Source organism: Panulirus ornatus, chromosome 17 (genome assembly GCF_036320965.1).
Source record: "Panulirus ornatus isolate Po-2019 chromosome 17, ASM3632096v1, whole genome shotgun sequence".
Taxonomy (NCBI): Eukaryota; Metazoa; Arthropoda; class Malacostraca; order Decapoda; family Palinuridae; genus Panulirus; species Panulirus ornatus.
In genome coordinates, this window is record NC_092240.1 from 8,095,001 (window position 1) to 8,113,789 (window position 18,789).

At 50.3% G+C, this 18,789-nt stretch overlaps 2 protein-coding genes across 5 annotated transcripts in view; one reads left to right on the plus strand and one right to left on the minus strand.

Annotated features, from left to right (window-relative positions):
• Positions 1 to 13,544, plus strand: part of LOC139754549 (uncharacterized) — a 30,274-nt gene extending 16,730 nt beyond the window's left edge. For 2 of the 3 annotated variants that reach the window (XM_071671883.1, XM_071671885.1), the window contains exons 2-4: positions 3,787 to 3,941; positions 12,633 to 13,139; positions 13,272 to 13,544. In XM_071671883.1, the coding sequence (XP_071527984.1) occupies positions 3,787 to 3,941; positions 12,633 to 13,139; positions 13,272 to 13,544 (935 nt within the window). The remainder of the gene's footprint in view (positions 1 to 3,786; positions 3,942 to 12,632; positions 13,140 to 13,271) is intronic. The other variant, XM_071671884.1, reaches the window with a different exon arrangement.
• Ehbp1 (Eps15 homology domain containing protein-binding protein 1) overlaps positions 13,043 to 18,789 on the minus strand; it is a 533,072-nt gene continuing 527,325 nt past the window's right edge. Inside the window, exon 28 of one of the 2 annotated variants that reach the window (XM_071671877.1) lies at positions 13,043 to 13,172. The gene's annotated coding sequence lies outside the window, so the exon portion shown is untranslated. Of the gene's footprint in view, positions 13,173 to 13,445; positions 13,584 to 18,789 lie in introns of those variants that run through there. The other variant, XM_071671876.1, reaches the window with a different exon arrangement.

Sequence of the window (18,789 nt, forward strand, 5' to 3'; positions counted from 1 at the left end):
TTTTCAAATATGGAGGTTTTCGTGTCATTTATTGACAATTTTCAAATATGGAGTTTAAGTGGAAGCGCCACTGAAAACAACGCCACTGAAAAAGTTATTCCCAGTGTTTACACAGTCGCTCCTCCGGGTATATTCATCAGACGTCCTGTATCATGTTTTGATCGCCACATAATATTTTCCCTCTCCTAATCCACCATTGAGCCATTCTTTCCGAATAATGGACAGAAAAAATAAAGATATCCATTCAGACGAACGATCCGATATGAAACGCGATTCCCAAGCAGATTAAACTGTAGAATTATCGGTTTATTTTCTTAATAGATCGTCAGAGGACGAGGGGGGAGGGGGGGGCTCTCTTCAAGGCCAGCGACTGAGTCCAAAGTCATTTTTGGAGTTCTCGATTCTCCGTCTTGTGGTCAATTTCGACTTGATACTGTTTATATGCCGGTGTGGGCGCTCGGAACCCATACCCCCCTCACACACACACACACACACACACACACACACAATGAGTCTTACAATAGCGTAATTTCTTTACAAGTCAGGTTTTAAAAAAGAAATATTGAAGTTTACCCAGTACTGACCTCAATAGTGAGGCGAGTGTATTGACCTCTGAACATCAATCGCCAACGACACTGTGGTATATATATATATATATATATATATATATATATATATATATATATATATATATATATTATCCCTGGGGATAGGGGAGAAAGAATACTTCCCACGTATTCCCTGCGTGTCGTAGAAGGCGACTAAGAGAGGCGGGAGCGGGTGGTTGCAAAGCCCCCCCTTCCTGTATTACTCTCCAAAGGAAAGAACAGCGTAAGGAGCCATGTGAGGACCTTATTCCCCTCCCCCCCCGAGGCTCTGTCATCTGTTCTTGACACCACCTCGCGTACGTGGGAAACGGCGAACGTATATGAAAATGAAGAAATATATATAATTGAGTTTGTGTGTGTTTTTCTTAATTGAAATGCGTTTGATATTTTGATAGATTAGATATTAGTGTTGAGCTGGTGGAGGGAGACGGCTCCTGAAGAAGGGCGAGAGAGAAGGGTCGTGGTGGTCTCCACCATTGATGGAGGGAGACGATATAGAAGGGTCGTGTGGGTCTCCACCATTGGTGGAGGGAGACGATATAGAAGAGTTGTGTGGGTCTCCACCATTGGTGGAGGGAGACGATATAGATGGGTCGTGTGGGTCACCACCATTGGTGGAGGGGGACGATTTAGAAGGGTCGTGTGGGTCTCCACCATTGGTGGAGAGAGAGAGGGAGAGAGGGAGCAGCTGGCTCACTCGAGCGGTCATTGTCAACCAGCCGGTTAGGCCAGCACGTCTCAGACCAAGATACGTGACCAGCCATCACACACATATATATAGGATTAGCAGTGTAAAGAAAACGACCTGCTGGTGCTGCCTCGCCCTCACACCCGTCCTCCCGCCCACCCAAACACACACCCCCACGGTATCCCCCCTCCCTCCCCTCCTCACACACACACACACACACACACACACACACACACACACCTTCACGAGCCCTCCAGCAGCAGCAGGTGCCTCCCCACAAAGTGTCCTCCTACACCCTCCACTATACGGCTTCCTCTTCTTCTTCCTCCTCCTCCTCCTCTTCTTCCTCTTCTTCCTTCTCCTTCTCCTCCTCCCCCTCCTCCTTCTCCTCCTCCTCCTCCTCCTCCTCCTCCTCCTTCTCCTCCTCCTCCTCCTCCTCCTCCTCCTCCTCCTCCTCCTCCTCCTCCTCCTCCTCCTCCTCCTCCTCCTCCTCCTCCTTCTCCTCCTCCTCCTCCTCCTCCTCCTCCTCCTCCTCCTCCTTCTCCTCCTCCTCCTCCTCCTCCTTCTCCTTCTCCTCCTCCTCCTCCTCCTCCTTCTCCTCCTCCTCCTCCTCCTCCTCCTCCTCCTCTTCTTCTTCTGTGGTGTAGGTAGGCAGCTGGGGGACACTGGGGTGAGCCTACACAACAGAAAGGGGGTGGGGGAGGCGTGGGTGGATCCATCATAGAGGGGGAGGGTCACGTGGTCGGTGGGTGTAGTCAGGACAAGTGGACCAGTGCACGTGGTCGCGACGGTGGGGTGAGGACCATGGGTGGGGGGGTGTGGGATTTGAGTGGGTGGGGTGTATAGGACAACAAGATCCAGAACACCTGGTGCTCTGGACACGTGGTGTCGAACACGTGGTGTAAAGCACGTGGTTCCTCCTGTAAGCCATCAATATCAATCAATAAGAGAGAGGAAAAAAAAATGATAGTGCTGGTCAGGGGCGAAGCCTCCTGCTCGAACAATGGTCTGCCCCTGTTTCACCCCTTCCTCTGCGCCCCCTTCCCTCCCTCTCCCTCTCCCTCCCACAGGATAAAGCAAAAAAAAAAAAAAAAAATACAGGGAGGACTAATCCCGGAAAATATAGCGGACGAATAATCCTGCCAGCGATCAGCGGCGGCGGCGGCGGCCAACCAGCGCATGAAACATGTAGCGACCATCTCAGCTCCTCTTTGTTTACATTGTTTGGCTGCCCCGTGCCCCGGGGTGATGCGGACGGGAGACCTGGTGATTGTGTGGACGTGTTGTTTGTCTTCTGGCGGCACGGACGATTATCCTGAGGTCGGTGGTTTGTGTGGTGTAGGAGCGGTCATGGAGTGTTACTTGAATGTTTTAAGGCTGGTGATTGTGATCGTCTAATGAGCGTTTCCGGGTCGCTCTGTCAGAGCTTTGTGGGAGGGAAGGAGGGAGGGTTGTGTCTTCGTAGGGCGACTGACGTGGTCGGAGGTGGTCCAGCTCTGGGGATGGGGAGGTTGTTGTTGTTAAGGTCATGGTGAAGGAGGAGGAACGTGTCGTCAGGGAGAGGTTGTTGTCAACGGTGACGCTAAATAGCGGAGGAGTGGTGGATGTATTTGCATAAGGCGGGGTATATACATCCCTCCACCATGCTTCAGGTGAGGGGTCGGGGAAGGTGGACGCGGCTCCCAGGGGGTAGGCGTCGAGCCTAAGCCTCGCTCACAGAAGATGGCCGTAAAGCCATGGACTGTGTGTGACTCTCCTCCACAACTCAAGGGTCGATGGTGGAAGGATTGTGTTGTGGATGAGATAACCGGGGTTGTAGTAACCTTTGGCGAAGACAACGGACGTTGGGAGACACAGAGACGTAACGTCTCTCTCTCTCTCTCTCTCTCTCTCTCTCTCTCTCTCTCTCTCTCTCTCTCTCTCTCTCTCTCGGTTGTGATACATTAGGTCGAGGATGTAGATGAGTCTGTGGATGGTATCAGAAGGTCTTCATATTAACATTCAAAAGTGTTGAGGACGACCCTGGAACTTGCCTTGTGTGTGTGTGTGTGTGTGTGTGTGTGTGTGTGTGTGTAAGCTAGACAAGCTGGGGCTCTGGTTGATAGCAATGGGTCACTGAGTCACTGAGACAGACTGTTCGGGGCTTTGTTGACTCCAGAGCTGGGAGGTGGGGTGTGTACCTCATGAAATCCCCCTCAGCCAGCTGGAGGTAAGACGACGCTCGGGTTCACCTCTGGCGCCGACGCTGGAGTGAGTCGCTCGTTCGTGTTCATACCTGAGTAATTGATTACTCGTTGCGAATGATTACATCCGCCGTAAGAGAATGGTTACTCGTACCGTAGACAAAGGCGTGATTCCTGGCGTGTCGGGACGCGGTCGACCACACTGTACGTGGGGGAGGGAGGAGGGAGGGGAGGAGGCGTCGTCGTCGTCTTTTCGCGTCATGCTCGTGTATTCTGCCACTGACGACGACATGTTCTTGCCCAACAGCAGCGCCGGCCAGGAAGCAGCGTCGGGAGAGGACCACCTTCACCCGCGCCCAGCTGGACGTCCTGGAGTCACTCTTCACCAAGACGCGCTACCCAGACATCTTCATGAGGGAGGAGGTCGCCCTGAAAATCAACCTGCCCGAGAGCAGAGTCCAGGTGGGTGTCCTCGAGATGATGTAGTCCCTCACAGTGTGTGTACGACTCCCTCCCTCACGAGTCCATGTGTCTCTCTTCCTCTCTCACAGGGTTCATGTGACTCCCTCCCTCCCTCACGAGTCCATGTGTCTCTCTTCCTCTCTCACAGGGTTCATGTGACTCCCTCCCTCCCTCACAGAGTTCATGTGACTCTCTTCCTCTCTCACAGGGTTCATGTGACTCCCTCCCTCCCTCACAGAGTTCATGTGACTCTCCTCTCTCACAGGGTTCATGTGACTCCTCCCTCACAGAGTTCATGTGACTCCCTTCCTCTCTCACAGAGTTCATGAGACTCTTCCTCCCTCACGAGTCCATGCGACTCTCTCTCTCTTTAGAGATGCGGTAGTTACGTGAAAAATTGAGTGCCTGGTTGAGATAGAGTTATAACTTGATTAACAATAGCACAAGAGTCAGTCAGGTTTATAATTGGTGCCATCTGTCCCCCTTTGTACTGTCACGAAATTTGTAACAAAGTTGTGTATGTTTTTGTAATGTTGTGAAGCCCATGAGGTCGAGTGAGTGTGTGTTCTTTGATTCTTCTGTGTAGCGGTGCGTTGAGTATCATCCTCGCAAAGGTTTTTTTTTTTTTTTTTTTTTCGTCCAGAGCAGCTATAGTGTGTGGGAGGTGGGGCTAAATCCGTCCAGGTTGATTGTGTTTTGGTATTGGTACACTAATACCGTTGGTCCATGAAGCAGGTAGCTGACCCACGACGGATGTTATGTAGTTATAACGATGAAGTACCAGGTAGACACACACCAGGTGACACTTTCTTCCTCCTCCTCCTCTGGGGCAAATACATGTGCCCCTGGTGAAGACTGCAGGAAAAGACCGTTTCTCGGTCAGTGGCACACCGCATTCACTCTATTGCTCAATGGGTTAGGGGTCGGGTAAGATCACATATATGTTTGTATTTGTCATACCAAATCCTTTCTGTAGTCTTAGGTAATAACATGCCATCAAGCTGGAAATAATAGAACCCATTTGTAAAGGACTCATTTTCCCTTTGGCAGCGGGTCTTGTGTGTGAGGTTCTAAACGAACCACTTTGTTAAGACGTTGACCAGGTTTTGATGTAAGGGCCAGAGTGGCCGATGTTTGTAACGAGGTGTTAAAACTACGTTTTCTGCGAGGGGGGCCATAGGAGTGGGGGAGGGAAAGGCCCACTCTACGTTTTTATTGATACAAATAAATATTGATCGATTCATATCTTCCCGTCAAATATGTACGAAAGTAGTCCCCCCCCCCTCGTCGATATATATATATATATATATATATATATATATATATATATATATATATATATATATATATATACTGTATAATTCATTATTTGATAAAAAAAAATACATAATCAAGAATTTCTTCGTATACTTTTCTGGAGGGGAGGGAGGGGAAGGTGGTGGGGGTTGGGGTGTGGGGGAGGGTGTTAGGGTCATGGGGAAAAAAGTGTACATATTTTTGTGCGTGTGTGTGTGTGTGTGTGTGTGTGTGTTTGCATTCATGAAAGTGCTCATAATTCTGAACAGGCCCCTGAGGGAGCGGTGTTCATTTAATCCACTTGCCAACGTTTTCCGTTCATTTCCCGCTAATCCAGTGTTTATTACACGCCCCTGCTGGGCCCCAGCTGGCTGGCTAGGTGGGGTAGACACACACACACACACACACACACACACACACACACACAGCTTCTCAGGTCTCCTGTTGGGCAATATTTAAGTACGCCTGCCCCTCTCCCTCTCTCTCTCATCTCCTCTTCCTGACCTCTCCATCCATCACCCATCATCCCCTTCCCCCCTCCTGTACAGTGAGCACGACGCGACGGTGGTACGACCCTTTTCGACCCGATGAATGTATAATGGACCCGCTGACCACGATGGTGTATGGGGTCATGAAGGGGTTGAGATATGGTAAAGTCAGGGCTGTCATATACATGGCTCGCTGAAGGGTCGTACCGTCGTGTTCAAGAGGTCGTGCCGTCGTGTTCAAGGGGTCGTGCCGTCGTGTTCAAGGGGTCGTGCCGTCGTGTTCAAGGGTCGTACCTTCGTGTTCAAGGGTCGTACCTTCGTGTTCAAGGGGTCGTGCCGTCGTGTTCAAGGGTCGTACCTTCGTGTTCAAGGGGTCGTACCGCCGTGTTTGACCCCAACGTAACCACCCGGCCTCCTCCTCCCCCTAGTGATGAACCCATCATAGCAGTAATCAAAGGACCCCTTAATTAGGCTCCTGGTGGCCGGCAGCGTAATCTGTGGGACCTGGTGGAGTGGTGAACGGCGCGGCACCTCCTCCTCCTCCTCCTCCTCCCTGAGGAACTCACTCCAGGAACTCCTCCTGCGGGAGGAGGAGGAGGAGGAGTGACGCGGCCGGTAAGACAGACTCTCCCTCCTACCGTCGCCTCCCCTTGACGCGAGGGGGGGTAACCCAGGCGACGACATAATACAGGAGGAGAAACGTGGTGATAGTGGGTGATGTTGTGATGGTGGGTGTTGGAGGGAGTGGGTGATGGTGACATTGAGAGTAGAAGTCGTGATAGTGATTGTGATGATGGTGAGACCTCTGGTAGTGATGGTGAGACTTCAGGCCGTGATGGTGATGGTGGTGATTAGTGAGACCTCTGGCCGTGATGATGGTGATGGTGGTGATAGTAAGACCACTGGCCGTGATGATGGTGATGGTGGTGATAGTGAGACGTTTGGCCATGATGGTGATAGTGAGCCTATGGCCATGGTGGTCCTGACTATGATGATGGTGTTAGAGCGATGGTGATAGTGACAATGGTGTTGGTAGTTGTGATTTCTAATTGTTCGGTGATAGTCACAACGGAACTGTGATAGTGGAGCGGTGAGCTTACTACCGATTGTGAGTCTGGTGATAGTGATGAGTGATTGTGAGTCTGGTGATAGTGATTAGCTGAGCGGGCGGCACTGATGGTGACGAACGATGCTGGTGATTGTGACGATGATGACAGTGACAGATATAGTATCCGCGCGCCCACAAGCAGATCGAGACAGTGACGACCCGGGTCGTATCGTCGAGTGCAGTGAACATGACATCACTGTACGGACGGTGATCGCGATGGTGACCGGGTCGGAAGGAGACTTAAAGCCAGGATAGTGTGATAGTGATGATAATGGTGATCCCGGTGATGTTGGCAAAAACACATTAAAAAAAAAAAAGGAAAATAATAGTTGACCTGTTTCCAATCAGAGGGGTAATTGGTCAGTTTGATATAAGGCGGTAATTGGCTGGGTAGTTTCGGATGGAAGCGCTAATTGGCTGGAGTGGTTTCAAATCCAAAGCGGTGATTGGCTGGAGTGGTTTCAAATCCAAAGCAGGTGATTGGCCGGAGTGGTTTCAAAATCAGGGCGGTAATTGGCTGGGTTGATTTCAAACCAAATCAGTAATTGTGCTACAAGAGTGTGGTCTCAAACGAAAGCCATGATTGGCTGGCCGGAATGAAAAAGATAAAAAAAGACTCCCTCCTGATTGGCTGGGTCGTCTGTACCTCGTGGTTGGACGGGGCAAGCCATCCGTCACCCGTTTTCTGTTCATCTGTCACTCCGACACAGATGGAAGGGAGGGGGGAACGGGGGGGGGGGGGGGGAGGTGGCGGTAGCAAGGGAGAACCGTCCCTCTGTCTGTTCGGGGCGTGGTGTGACAGGGGTAGGCTGGCACGGGTTAGAAGGGGAGGGGGGATAGAATAGGAGGGAGGGAGGGGAGCAGTGGTCGTTTGGCAGGGGGAGGTGACTGGTGGTTGAAGAGGGGGAGGGGAGGGGAGGGGGAGCAGTGGTAGTCTGGCAGGGGGAGGTGACTGGTGATTGAAGAGGGAGAGGGGAGGGGAGGGGAGGGGGTTAGTGTCGTCGGGTTAGAGGGAGGTCCGGGGGGTGAATAATAGGGGGGAGGGGGTGAATAATAGGGGGAGGGGGTGAATAATAGGGGGGGAGGGGAAGGGGGAGAGGGGGTGGGGGGGTTAGTCAGGCAGTGGGAGGAGACTGGTAGATGGAGAGGACGGGGGTGTGGGTGTTTTGGGTGGGCAGTCGGTCATGGGTGTGGACCATAGGGGTGGGCGATGGTGGGGTCATGGCGACCATAGTTAGGTTAGGTTAAGTTAGGTTAGGTTTTCACGAGCTGGGAATTCTCATCTGAATTAAAAAGAAAAAAAGAAAAAAAAAATGACCGATGTAGTGGCGGAAGCCTGCTTATATGACCCGGATGTAAGAGGATACAGTCTGCTTATATAACCCAGAGATGGGAGGCGAAACGCTACTTCATATGACCCGGAAGTATGAGACAACATGTCGCTCGTATGACCCGGAAGATGTGCTGGTTAGGCCAGCCATGTTAGACTTCTCAATATATAAGTCTCTCTCCTCCTCCTCCTCTCCGAACTGTCTCCCCCCCCCCCCCCTCAATCTGGACTCGCTCTCATTACCGTGAAAGATCATTGTAACGACTTACAATACAAACCTCCATCCCTTCTACCTGTTCATCAATTAGTGTGTGACATACACATGTTCACCGCCACGTCAAAGGCTCGCGACTTTTGTGGTCGTTCTCAGTGCATCCGATGCAGTCAGTACATTTGCGGTATATGATCTTAGTGTACAAGTGTCATACCGTCCTCGGTAGTGTACAAGTGTCATACCGTCCTCGGTAGTGTACAAGTGTCATACCGTCCTCGGTAGTGTACAAGTGTCATACCGTCCTCGGTAGTATACAAGTGTCATACCGTCCTCGGTAGTGTACAAGTGTCATACCGTCCTCGGTAGTGTACAAGTGTCATATCGTCCTCGGTAGTGTACAAGTGTCATATCGTCCTCGGTAGTGTACAAGTGTCATATCGTGCTCGGCAGTGTACAAGTGTCATATCGTCCTCGGTAGTGTACAAGTGTCATATCGTCCTCGGTAGTGTACAAGTGTCATATCGTGCTCGGCAGTGTACAAGTGTCATATCGTCCTCGGTAGTGTACAAGTGTCATACCGTCCTCGGTAGTGTACAAGTGTCATATCGTCCTCGGCAGTGTACAAGTGTCATACCGTCCTCGGTAGTGTACAAGTGTCATACCGTCCTCGGTAGTGTACAAGTGTCATATCGTCCTCGGCAGTATACAAGTGTCATACCGTCCTCGGTAGTGTACAAGTGTCATACCGTCCTCGGTAATGTACAAGTGTCATATCGTCCTCGAGTGTCTATACGTCAGGTCACTGCAAATGGCGTCCATGGAGGACCAGCATCATCATCATCATCATCATCCTCTTCTTCTTCTTCCTCCTCCTCCTCCTCCTCCTTCTTCTTCCGCCTCCTCCTACTTCTTCTTCCTCCTTCTTCTTCTTCCTCCTCCTCCTTCTTCTTCTTCTTGTTTGTCTTGGCCATTTTAGACGAGCGACAGAATCCGAACAATACCAACAACACGAGGCGGCGTCTTTTTCTTCTTCTTGGAAACGCGTTTGTAACGAGTTCGTAAAGTTGGGGAAAGTAGGTTAAGGAGACTGGAGGAGGAGGAGGAGGAGGAGAGGGGTGAGGAGGGGGGCTAGGGGGGGGTCGACAATGGGAAGTTACAAAAGGGGATCAATTCCCCCTTAAAACTTCCTTCTTGGGTCGTGCGTGATCCGGGGTCTCCTTACAAGATTATCTTTCAATAAGACGAGAAAGACGATGAAAGAAAAAAAAAATATATATATATGACTTTTTTTCCTTTTTTTTCTTTTTTTTTGAATAACTTTATCTTGCCAATTGCTTCTTTGTAGTGGCACAAGTGGAGGCCTGGCTGGCTGGTGGGTTGGTTGGCTGGTCCCTCTGCGTGTGGCATCGCCTCAGACGCGAGGTAACGATATATTACTTAAGGTCGCCGGTGAGGGAGGATCGTCAGGTCGGTAAGATGGATGAGGGAGGGATGAGAACGCGGGGAGGTTGTGTCGAGGAAGTTTGCTATACCAGCGGGATTCGTCGCTTCCCCTTCAGTGAAAAGTGTAAAGCAGTAACATGTTTCCTGCGTCTGGGGGCAGTCGACCCCACGGGTGGTGTCTTGGTCCTGAACGTTGCGTGTTCGGTACGTGACTCACTCCTGATCATTCACGACTCGAAATTAGGTGATCGTGGACATGTTTCTTTAATTCACATTGCTGGCCACGCTTCCCGAACAGAAGCTAAACCTAAGGCGTTTAAAAGTGATATTCACTGGGGCCTTCCTTGTTCGTTCAAAACAGACGCACGACAGGTTTAGCTTCGCCTGTGCCCCATAGTATTTGTACAAATTTTACAGCCATGATTTGACGGGTTCCTTGTGTGTGGCGGCGTCTTTGTTAGCGATTTGTTCCTCAGTCGATCGACCCAATTACGCAGTCTGGACAAGGGAGGAGGAACAGTTCCTCTGTGTTCTTTATGGTATACCCGCCATGATTGGGTGTCAGCTGGAGACTTGTGCAACTTGCCACACGATTCTCCGTCCTCGTCATGGACGCAACCTTTGTATATACGTTCGGGACGCCCTTGTCCGACCAACTCTTGGCTTCCTCGTCTCGTAACTTGTCACTCCTCTCTCTCTCTCTCTCTCTCTCTGGAAACTTAGAGACACTTATAAGATCCAACTTCGGGAACCTCTGTCTGAGAAAGTTGAAGGTGCAATCTCTCTCTAACTTTTGACTTCTCCCATCCCCCTTGACGACTTCACGACGCCCTTCCCCCACACCCAAAGTCCCCCCTCCCCTCACCCCCCTCTCGTGCACGCACCTCTGTCAAGTGCGGGACCTCGAGGGAGCAGGGCCATTCCGACGTGCGTCAAGCTCCCCAGATCTTTATAGGATTCTGAACAAGTTATTCTTCATAATGCTAATGTGCTCGAATGCTACAATTGCTGTCGTTTACGGAATCGGATGCCAGTATAGGCGTGTGGCCTCCACACTTAACTGTATCTCACCTGAACCTCGAGTGTGAGGTGTTGGTGTGACAGTACCTGGCCCATACTGTTCATCACAGGCTTAAATCATCGCCTTCGGGAAGGCTCTCGACCCCTCCTTCAGGGACTCCCTGTTAAAGTGTCTACCACCAACACCCCTTCTCTTGTAATCCAGACACCTCTCGGCCGTGTCTTCCTGTCGTGACGCCTGCTGAAGACGGTTACCACGAACAGTATACACGAACAGCCACACCCTCTTACCGCCATCCGGTTACCACGAACAGTCACACCCTCTCACCGCCATCCGGTTACCACGAACAGCCACACCCTCTTACCGCCATCCGGTTACCACGAACAGTCACACCCTCTCACCGCCATCCGGTTACCACGAACAGTCACACCCTCTCATCGCCATCCGGTTACCACGAACAGCCACACCCTCCCACCGCCATCCCTCCGTCCACTGCGGGTGAGGACCTGTGTCGTGGTTATGGCGACCTTGACAATGAACCGCAGCTGAAGGAGGCACCAACATGTCCCCAGTAGGAGCAGCCGTCCTTAAACCCACTCCTTCACCCTGAGTCACCCTCCCATCCCCTTCCCTATTCTCCCTCACACTCCCAGCCTTCCTGTCCTCCTTCAACCCTAGAGCCTCCCTCACCCTAGGAACCACCTTCAGTACCGCTTGACCACGCCGCAGGGGTGGAGGGTGAGAGAGAGATCCGGGTGGTGCACGGCGGGTCACGTGCTGCCCGCCGCCTCCCAAGTCACGCCGAACGGGCGTAGGTCCCCGCCCGTTGGTAACACCGCTGAAACAAAAAATGTTGTACAACACAAGCAACACCATACGCTCAACACTGTCAATGGTGTGTGTGTGTGTGTGCGACTGTGTGTACGTGTGTGTGTGTGTCCGTTGAAGCTGAGTTGTAGTGAAAGCTTACCCCCCCCCCCTCCCCAGGAGGGTTGGAAGGAGAGAGAGAGTACTCGTCCGTCCAGCGGCGGTGGCGGTGCTGCTGCTGCTGCCGCTGCTACAGGAGCGGCGTCGCGTCACCAGCCGCTGTGGGCCGGGAGCCCTGTGGTAACAACAGAGTCGGGCCAGCACCCAACGGTGACCACAGTAGCACTTCACCTTTAGTGTATGGATCTTGCTCAGAGTGGCCGCTCAGGTGTCCGGCAGGTTTAGGGAGCTGGCTGTAGCCCTCTCCCTTCAACGCTACCCAGTACCACACACACACACCCTTCTACAGGAAGGGAAAAAATAGAGAAAGGGGAAAAAAAAAGAAAGAGGGAACATTGATTTCCATGAAGGGTCAGAGACGTGGGAATAATAATATATAGATAGTACAGGATTCTGGCTCTGTTGCCAGTGGCCGTGGTGGTCGGTCGACCTTGTGGTGTATACATCGCTCCCACAGCGGCCCGTCCGAGGTGAGGAAGGCCACGTAACACCATGACACAACAGACTCCCCCTGTCACGTCTCTATAGACACACACACACACACAGGCTTGAAAAACAGCTTTCAGTATATACTGATGACATAGGGTAATAATACGTAGGGTAGTAATACGATAATGATACATAGGATAGTAATAGAGTGTTTATATGTCATTTTTATTCTGTAAAGGGCTACATAATCACAATCTAACTAGACATTTCATCATCCAGTGAAAAGAATTGTTGTCATTTGATGTGTGTTTCTGTGTCTGTACAAAGATGTTGATGTTGTAATTGTGTTATAACGGTTGTATCCGACGTTGACAGGTGTGGTTCAAGAACCGCCGGGCCAAGTGTCGGCAGCAGCAGAAGCAGCAGGCGGCGGGGGCGGAGAAGACCCCGAGGACCAAGAAAGTGGCCAAGTCTCCTCCTCCCTCCACACAGACGTCGCAGCCGTCGGGGCAGACGACCACAGGTGGTGTGGGCGCCACAGCCACCCCACCGCCGACCGGAGGCGGCCACAGGGACGCCTCACCTCCATCCCCGCCGCCCTCCGTCAGCTCGGCGCCGCCACTGCCTCTCACGGCGTCCTCTTCCGCCCCCGCCTCCTACAACCCTATTTGGTCTCCGGCCGCCATACCTCCCGCGGGGTCGGCCTCCATCCCGCCCATGGGCGACCTGATGACGCCGCCGTGCCTGGACCGCGGCGGCTACGGCGGCGTGAGCCAGCAGGCGGCGGCGGCGGCAGCCTGCTACCAGAGCTACGCCGCTCCTTCCTACTACTCCAACATGGACTACCTCACACCCATGTCACACTCCCAGATCAACGTCCCGGTAGGTCACGCCCACAGCCCTACACCGTTTACACTGTGGAGACAGAGACGAGAGAACATGAGTCATGGATTTACCCAATTTTTTTATCCTTGTAGAGAATATTAACGTTAAGACTCTCTCCCCCAACGGCAGGTCAGCTCGATGGCTTCCCTGAACCCCATGGGCGGCGGCGGCGGACAGCAGATGGGCTCACATTCTTCAGGTTCTGGACTGGGTTCGACCCTGGGGTCCTCCTCCCTGGTTTCCACGTCGCTGGGGACCTCGTCCCTGGGATCTAGTCAGTCCCTGAGTCCCAGGACCCCGCCTACAGTCAACTCCCTCACACCCCTTCCTCCTGACTGCCTCGAGTACACGGACAAGAGCACCGCCGCCTGGAAGTCCTACCAGAGCTTCCAGGTCTTGTGAGCTGCTACGGTCGCATCCTCAGCTTCCTGAAGGCCCCACCTACGAAAAGGAGATAAAACAAAATATAGATAATTTTCAAGACCTTAAACGATAAAGTGTTAGAAGATTGACAATTGAGGCATCGATGCTTCCCCAGTGACTCAGTAGTGTTTTATTATAGGGGTTAGGAAAGGTTCGCCCTCACTCACCCGACCTCTGCCCTCTCCGACAGGGGTCCTGGTGCGACGGACTGAGGTGGTTGTGGGTGTGTGCGCTTGTGTGTCGTCGTCGTAATCTCGCTACTACGCCGTTATTACGATCGCTACTCACGTACAGTCTCAATCCAAGTGGTTCGGTATTCATCCATTCCCTCTGACATGTCGGTAATTTGCAGAAGGGGAGCGTTTGTGAGGCGTCGAAGGGGCGAATACAGGTGATTCACTCCGCGCGTTGGCTTCGGTTCTGCGGATATGTCTTACAAGAGTGACGTACACACTGAGTTGTAGTGTTACAGGGGTGCCAGCGATCAGGTGGTGTGGGTGCTGCCACAAGCTATAGTGAAGGAAGAGGTGTGGTAGATAAAGGCGTTGGACGCTTACCTGTGGCAGCCACAACCTCCGCCTCCCTCCCTTCCCTCGCGGCTGCAACCACAGCCACAAGTCTCGAGCCGCTGTGGTCCGTTACACCCCTCAGTGAACTGTCAGCTTCGCCCACAACATCTATATGTGTACAGACTGTAGGACATCAAGTTGTCAGATCATGACGAGAAGAACTACAGGAAATATGTCTTTTTAAAGAAAAAGAAAAAAAAGAGAGAACTCGCAGGAAAAGAGGAAAAAAAATTATAGCCCAAATGAGAGAAATGTTTATTCATTTAATGAAAACATGAGAAAAAAATAATATATGCAGTTTAGAAGCGATTTTGTGAAAGGAATACAATTCCGTTGCCTCATGGAGTCATGTCCGGCAACAGCTCCACCTTTTTCCAGTTTTGTGAACTTTTACCACCGAGATGAAGGACGACGCCATCATCATCATCATCCAAGGATCTGTTGTTGAAAGAACAGCTCAGCTCGACAGTTTGATCAACGATATTATCTGCATTTTCACCCGCTTCTCGGTTTATGACGACGCTAAAGCGGCGATAAATTTTTTTTCCTGCCCTGTATCCAGTAGTCAAAATAAAGGGGATATTCGCTTTAACCACTCGGGGTAGAAATAGCTATCGTTGGTATATTCTTAAGATCCTGAAAAGCCGCCACACGTTTACGTCTAATGTAATTCAAAATCAGTAAACGTTGCGGGTCGGATCGTGAAAGTTACGTTAGAATTCACGAGTTTTTGATCACTTTGCGAGATGAAGTTACAGAATACATGACGGAATACAGACACGCTGAAAGTCGTTTGTACCTCGAGTCTGTAACGTGTCAGGTCGGGTCCACGAGCAGACACAACGGAAGAATTTACACATGACTTTGTGTTCCACACGTAACCCGTGCTCCACCGGGGCGTTGCGACAGCACGGTCGTCCGGTGGGGCTTCATCGGCAGACACGCGAGGCTTCAGCCAGTACCAGTGTCAGGTCAGGCTGGAGGAGTGGGGGGGGGGGGGGTGTCATTGACCTCCTCCTCCTCCCAGCCAACAACGCCATCTAGGAACTCTGATCGGCCGTGTGTGTGTGTACGTGCGGCCGACCCTCCAAAAAGCCTTGCGGTGGCGGGGATCCCCGAGTGTTGTTGAGTCCACAGCCCTACCAACTTGCGGCCTGTCGCCCTCGAAAGCCTTGGGCCAAAGGGGGTGTGTTGGAGGGGAAGGAGATTCTGTACTGCAGAGGTCGGGGTGTATAATACACTCACCCTCCCAGCCTGCGGCCAAGGGAGAGGCGACGTCCCCGGGTTGAAGGAAGGAATGTGCGGTACACACACTGTGTCGTCTCGGTTGACCCGCTCTCCCACCTGTCACGTTGGCTCCTCCCGCCACCGAGTCAGACCCGCCGGTATAAGGAAGGACCTCGACCCTCGTCCTGCCGCCGAGGTCAGCCACCGGGCGCGCTGCGTATGAAGCATAAGTTAGTACTTCAAGCAACGCGATGTTGGCGTGCCATCAAATCAAACACGTCTGTTCTGCATTGTTAACTTTAGTAGACCCGTATCAATATCATCAATGGCGTACTAATCATAAAAAGAGACGGTCTTTTTGTTTTAGTTGTGTAAGCGATAGAAAACAAGATACGTATACTAAGGGATGATCGTCATGCACACACCCACCCACACACACACACACACACACACGACTGTTGGTTAGAGTTACCTGGCCCTGCGGATACGGTTCACAACAGTACGGGCAAGGCGTCGCAGAGCGCGGCGCTCCGACACTCGCTCTACGTTTTTATAGTCAATTCCTGGGGTGGAGTGACGGACAAGGGAGTGTACTTTTACCACAACGGACAACCACCACCACTTCATACATAAGAGGTTGAGTGAAAACACAACTGGGGCCTTACGTGTATCAAAAACACTTCAGGGTGCGAGCCAATATCTCGAGAATGTCTCGTGGCTGGGAAGTGGCGAAGAAGAATATCGGGATTTTTCATTTGTGGTCGGCATCGCGCGTGCTGCAGTCAGGCGCTCCTCCTGCGGTCAGGCTGGAGGCAGGCGGGGTTAGTGGTGGCCGCCACACACTGGAGCTGTGCGTCTCTGTACGGAAGTCATATCAACAAATAGTACGTAGGTCTTCCTCTGTTTACATTTATATATTCTTCCTTGAAAAAAACAAAAAAAAAAACGAAAAAAAAATGTTTGTATTCACAATAGTCAGTTTAGAATCTCCAGCAGGCATCACTCTATATATAAAAATATATATATATAATATATTCAAAACAGGTTTCAGATTTTTCACTTTGTGCGTGAGTGATATTTCTGTTTACATATTTCACTGACGGAGGTGCGGGCGTCGGCGTCGTCGTACCCCCAGGCCGTAGCGCGCGCGAGGGGGTTGGTGTTGGTGGCGGTGGGTTTGGGGGTGTGTGCGTGTGCGCGTGTGTGTGTTCGACCCCCCGCCCACCCGGGTCCCCCTCCGTACATATCCGCTCAACTCGGAGACGCACCAATTTGTACACACTTGGAATTGCATCGTTTTATTCCCCCCCTCCCTCCTCCTCCTCCCCCGAAGTATGAGACGAGTTTCATTAATCCTACTTTTAGCAGAGGGTGGTTTAGTCAATAAGTTTAGAGTAAAAAAAAAATGTAAAAAAAAAAAAAAATATAAGAAAACTTTACAGTAATGGCCACGTTTAGATTAGCGCGCCGTAGAACTCTCTTGCACAGGCAGGGAGCGGACGGCCTAAAACCCCCCCATCCCCCCACACACACACTGGCTGTTGGCTGCAACCCATCAGCCGACGGGCTCCACTTTGGTCACAATTCTTCGTCAGTAGTGCTTGTTATTCTGGGTATATGTCTTCCGAATATATATCATTCTCGATTCGTAAAGGAGGATAGTTCTTAAACCCGTTCAAAGTTAGTCGGTGAGGCTGCCACTTTTAAGGTCGTCCGGGCTATCTAAGGGGGTTTACGAATATTCGTGAATAAGAACGGTTAGCGTTCGAATCTTCGGGAGTCCGTACACAGGGTGAGGGCGTTCGTTCGTCCGTTCGTCGTTCCTCCTTCTCCCGCAGTAACGTCGAGAATAATTCGTTCGGAACGCACCCCTTCGTAGTTGACCTCGGTGTTATCATGTAAAATGTCATGTTTTGATTTGTATCACGTGTAGATATTATCATTATTATTATATCTATGGCAAGGGGGGGTGTCGTCTTTATTTTTTTTTTGAGCGAGATTTGAAAACAAGGAGGCTTTTATCAATCAATTTTCATAACTTTTAAATACATATTTCTATAATGGGGGGATGGATGTTGCCAGATGTTGTTCATACGAATTTTTAATATGACTCGATTTTTTTTTTTCAAATTTCTGTCATAACTCTTGCTAACAGCTTTTAAGACAGCTGTCACATTATCGGACTGGCCAAAATAAGTTTCTTTAGCACCATCAGCACGGAAACTTGTTTTTCTTTTTTAAATGTGCAATATTTTCTTTGGTTTTTGATCTTCGCTGTTGACGAAGCGTCTCGGGCGTAATGATGCCACACACCGCTAGCCAACACTTTCTCCAAAACGTTATTTTTTTTTCTTATCATTATTATAGTCCTTGTCATTCCTTTATAACAGCAAGAAACCACTAACATCACTTACATATATTTATATTAAATTCTAGTACGTGTAAACTAAAAAAAAAAAGATGGCAACTTACTTAATTTTGATAACTCATTTCTTTTCATATTTCGTACTGCTACTACTACTAGTAGTGAGTTGTCAGCAGGCAAGAACTTGTAATCAATACAATTTTTTTCCCCCAATTTAGAGAAACCCGTTACAGTCAACGAATAGTTAGTTCTGATATTGAGTTTTAAGTACTTACATAAATGCACATTCCGAGCACCGCATCTTCACACACAACAGACAGACAGACGGACAGTTTTGGAATACACCCAGCTGGACTAGCGAGTCTTGCTATATATATATACACACACGTACACATACCAATGATACACCTGAAATGATAATTATTATCAGTGTTTCAACATGGTGTTTTATCTAAATTTCACTGTCGCCATGTGTAAATATTTATTGTACATTTTGTAAATTCACTTTTCCCTGTTATTATACACCTTCCTTATATTAATAAATCGATGTTGATGGCCGCATGGATTTTAATTTCTCCTGTGATAAGAGAAATGGTAAAGGCTTTACCCTCAATACCTCCATTAGGAATATATATATTATTATTGGTGATACTGGGTTAATACTACTGCCTCAGGTTAGTGTTGGTACTACTGCCTCAGGTTAGGTTAGGCCGCAAGTGAAAAGGTTATTTTGGCAAGGCTGTTCGAGTCATCTGACGTGAGTACAGCCTCCTCAAAAGAAATTCTTGCTTCAAAGAGGTTGTTAACCTGTCCCTGCTACTGACTATAGGGCAGCCCCAGGCTGCAGGAGACTATAGAGATGTTCTATATATATATATATACTTCACGCCCAGGGAGTCCCTTCTATCTATCTGGGGCTCCTGCAGTTGTCAGTAAAACCTGCTACATCCACTGGGTGGACCATCGGTCCTAGCGTAGTGATATGTGTACGTGTATAGAGTGCAACAGAACAGTAGTAAGTGTTCGTTTGTCTTCATTATGCTCGCTATACTGCGGCCATGAA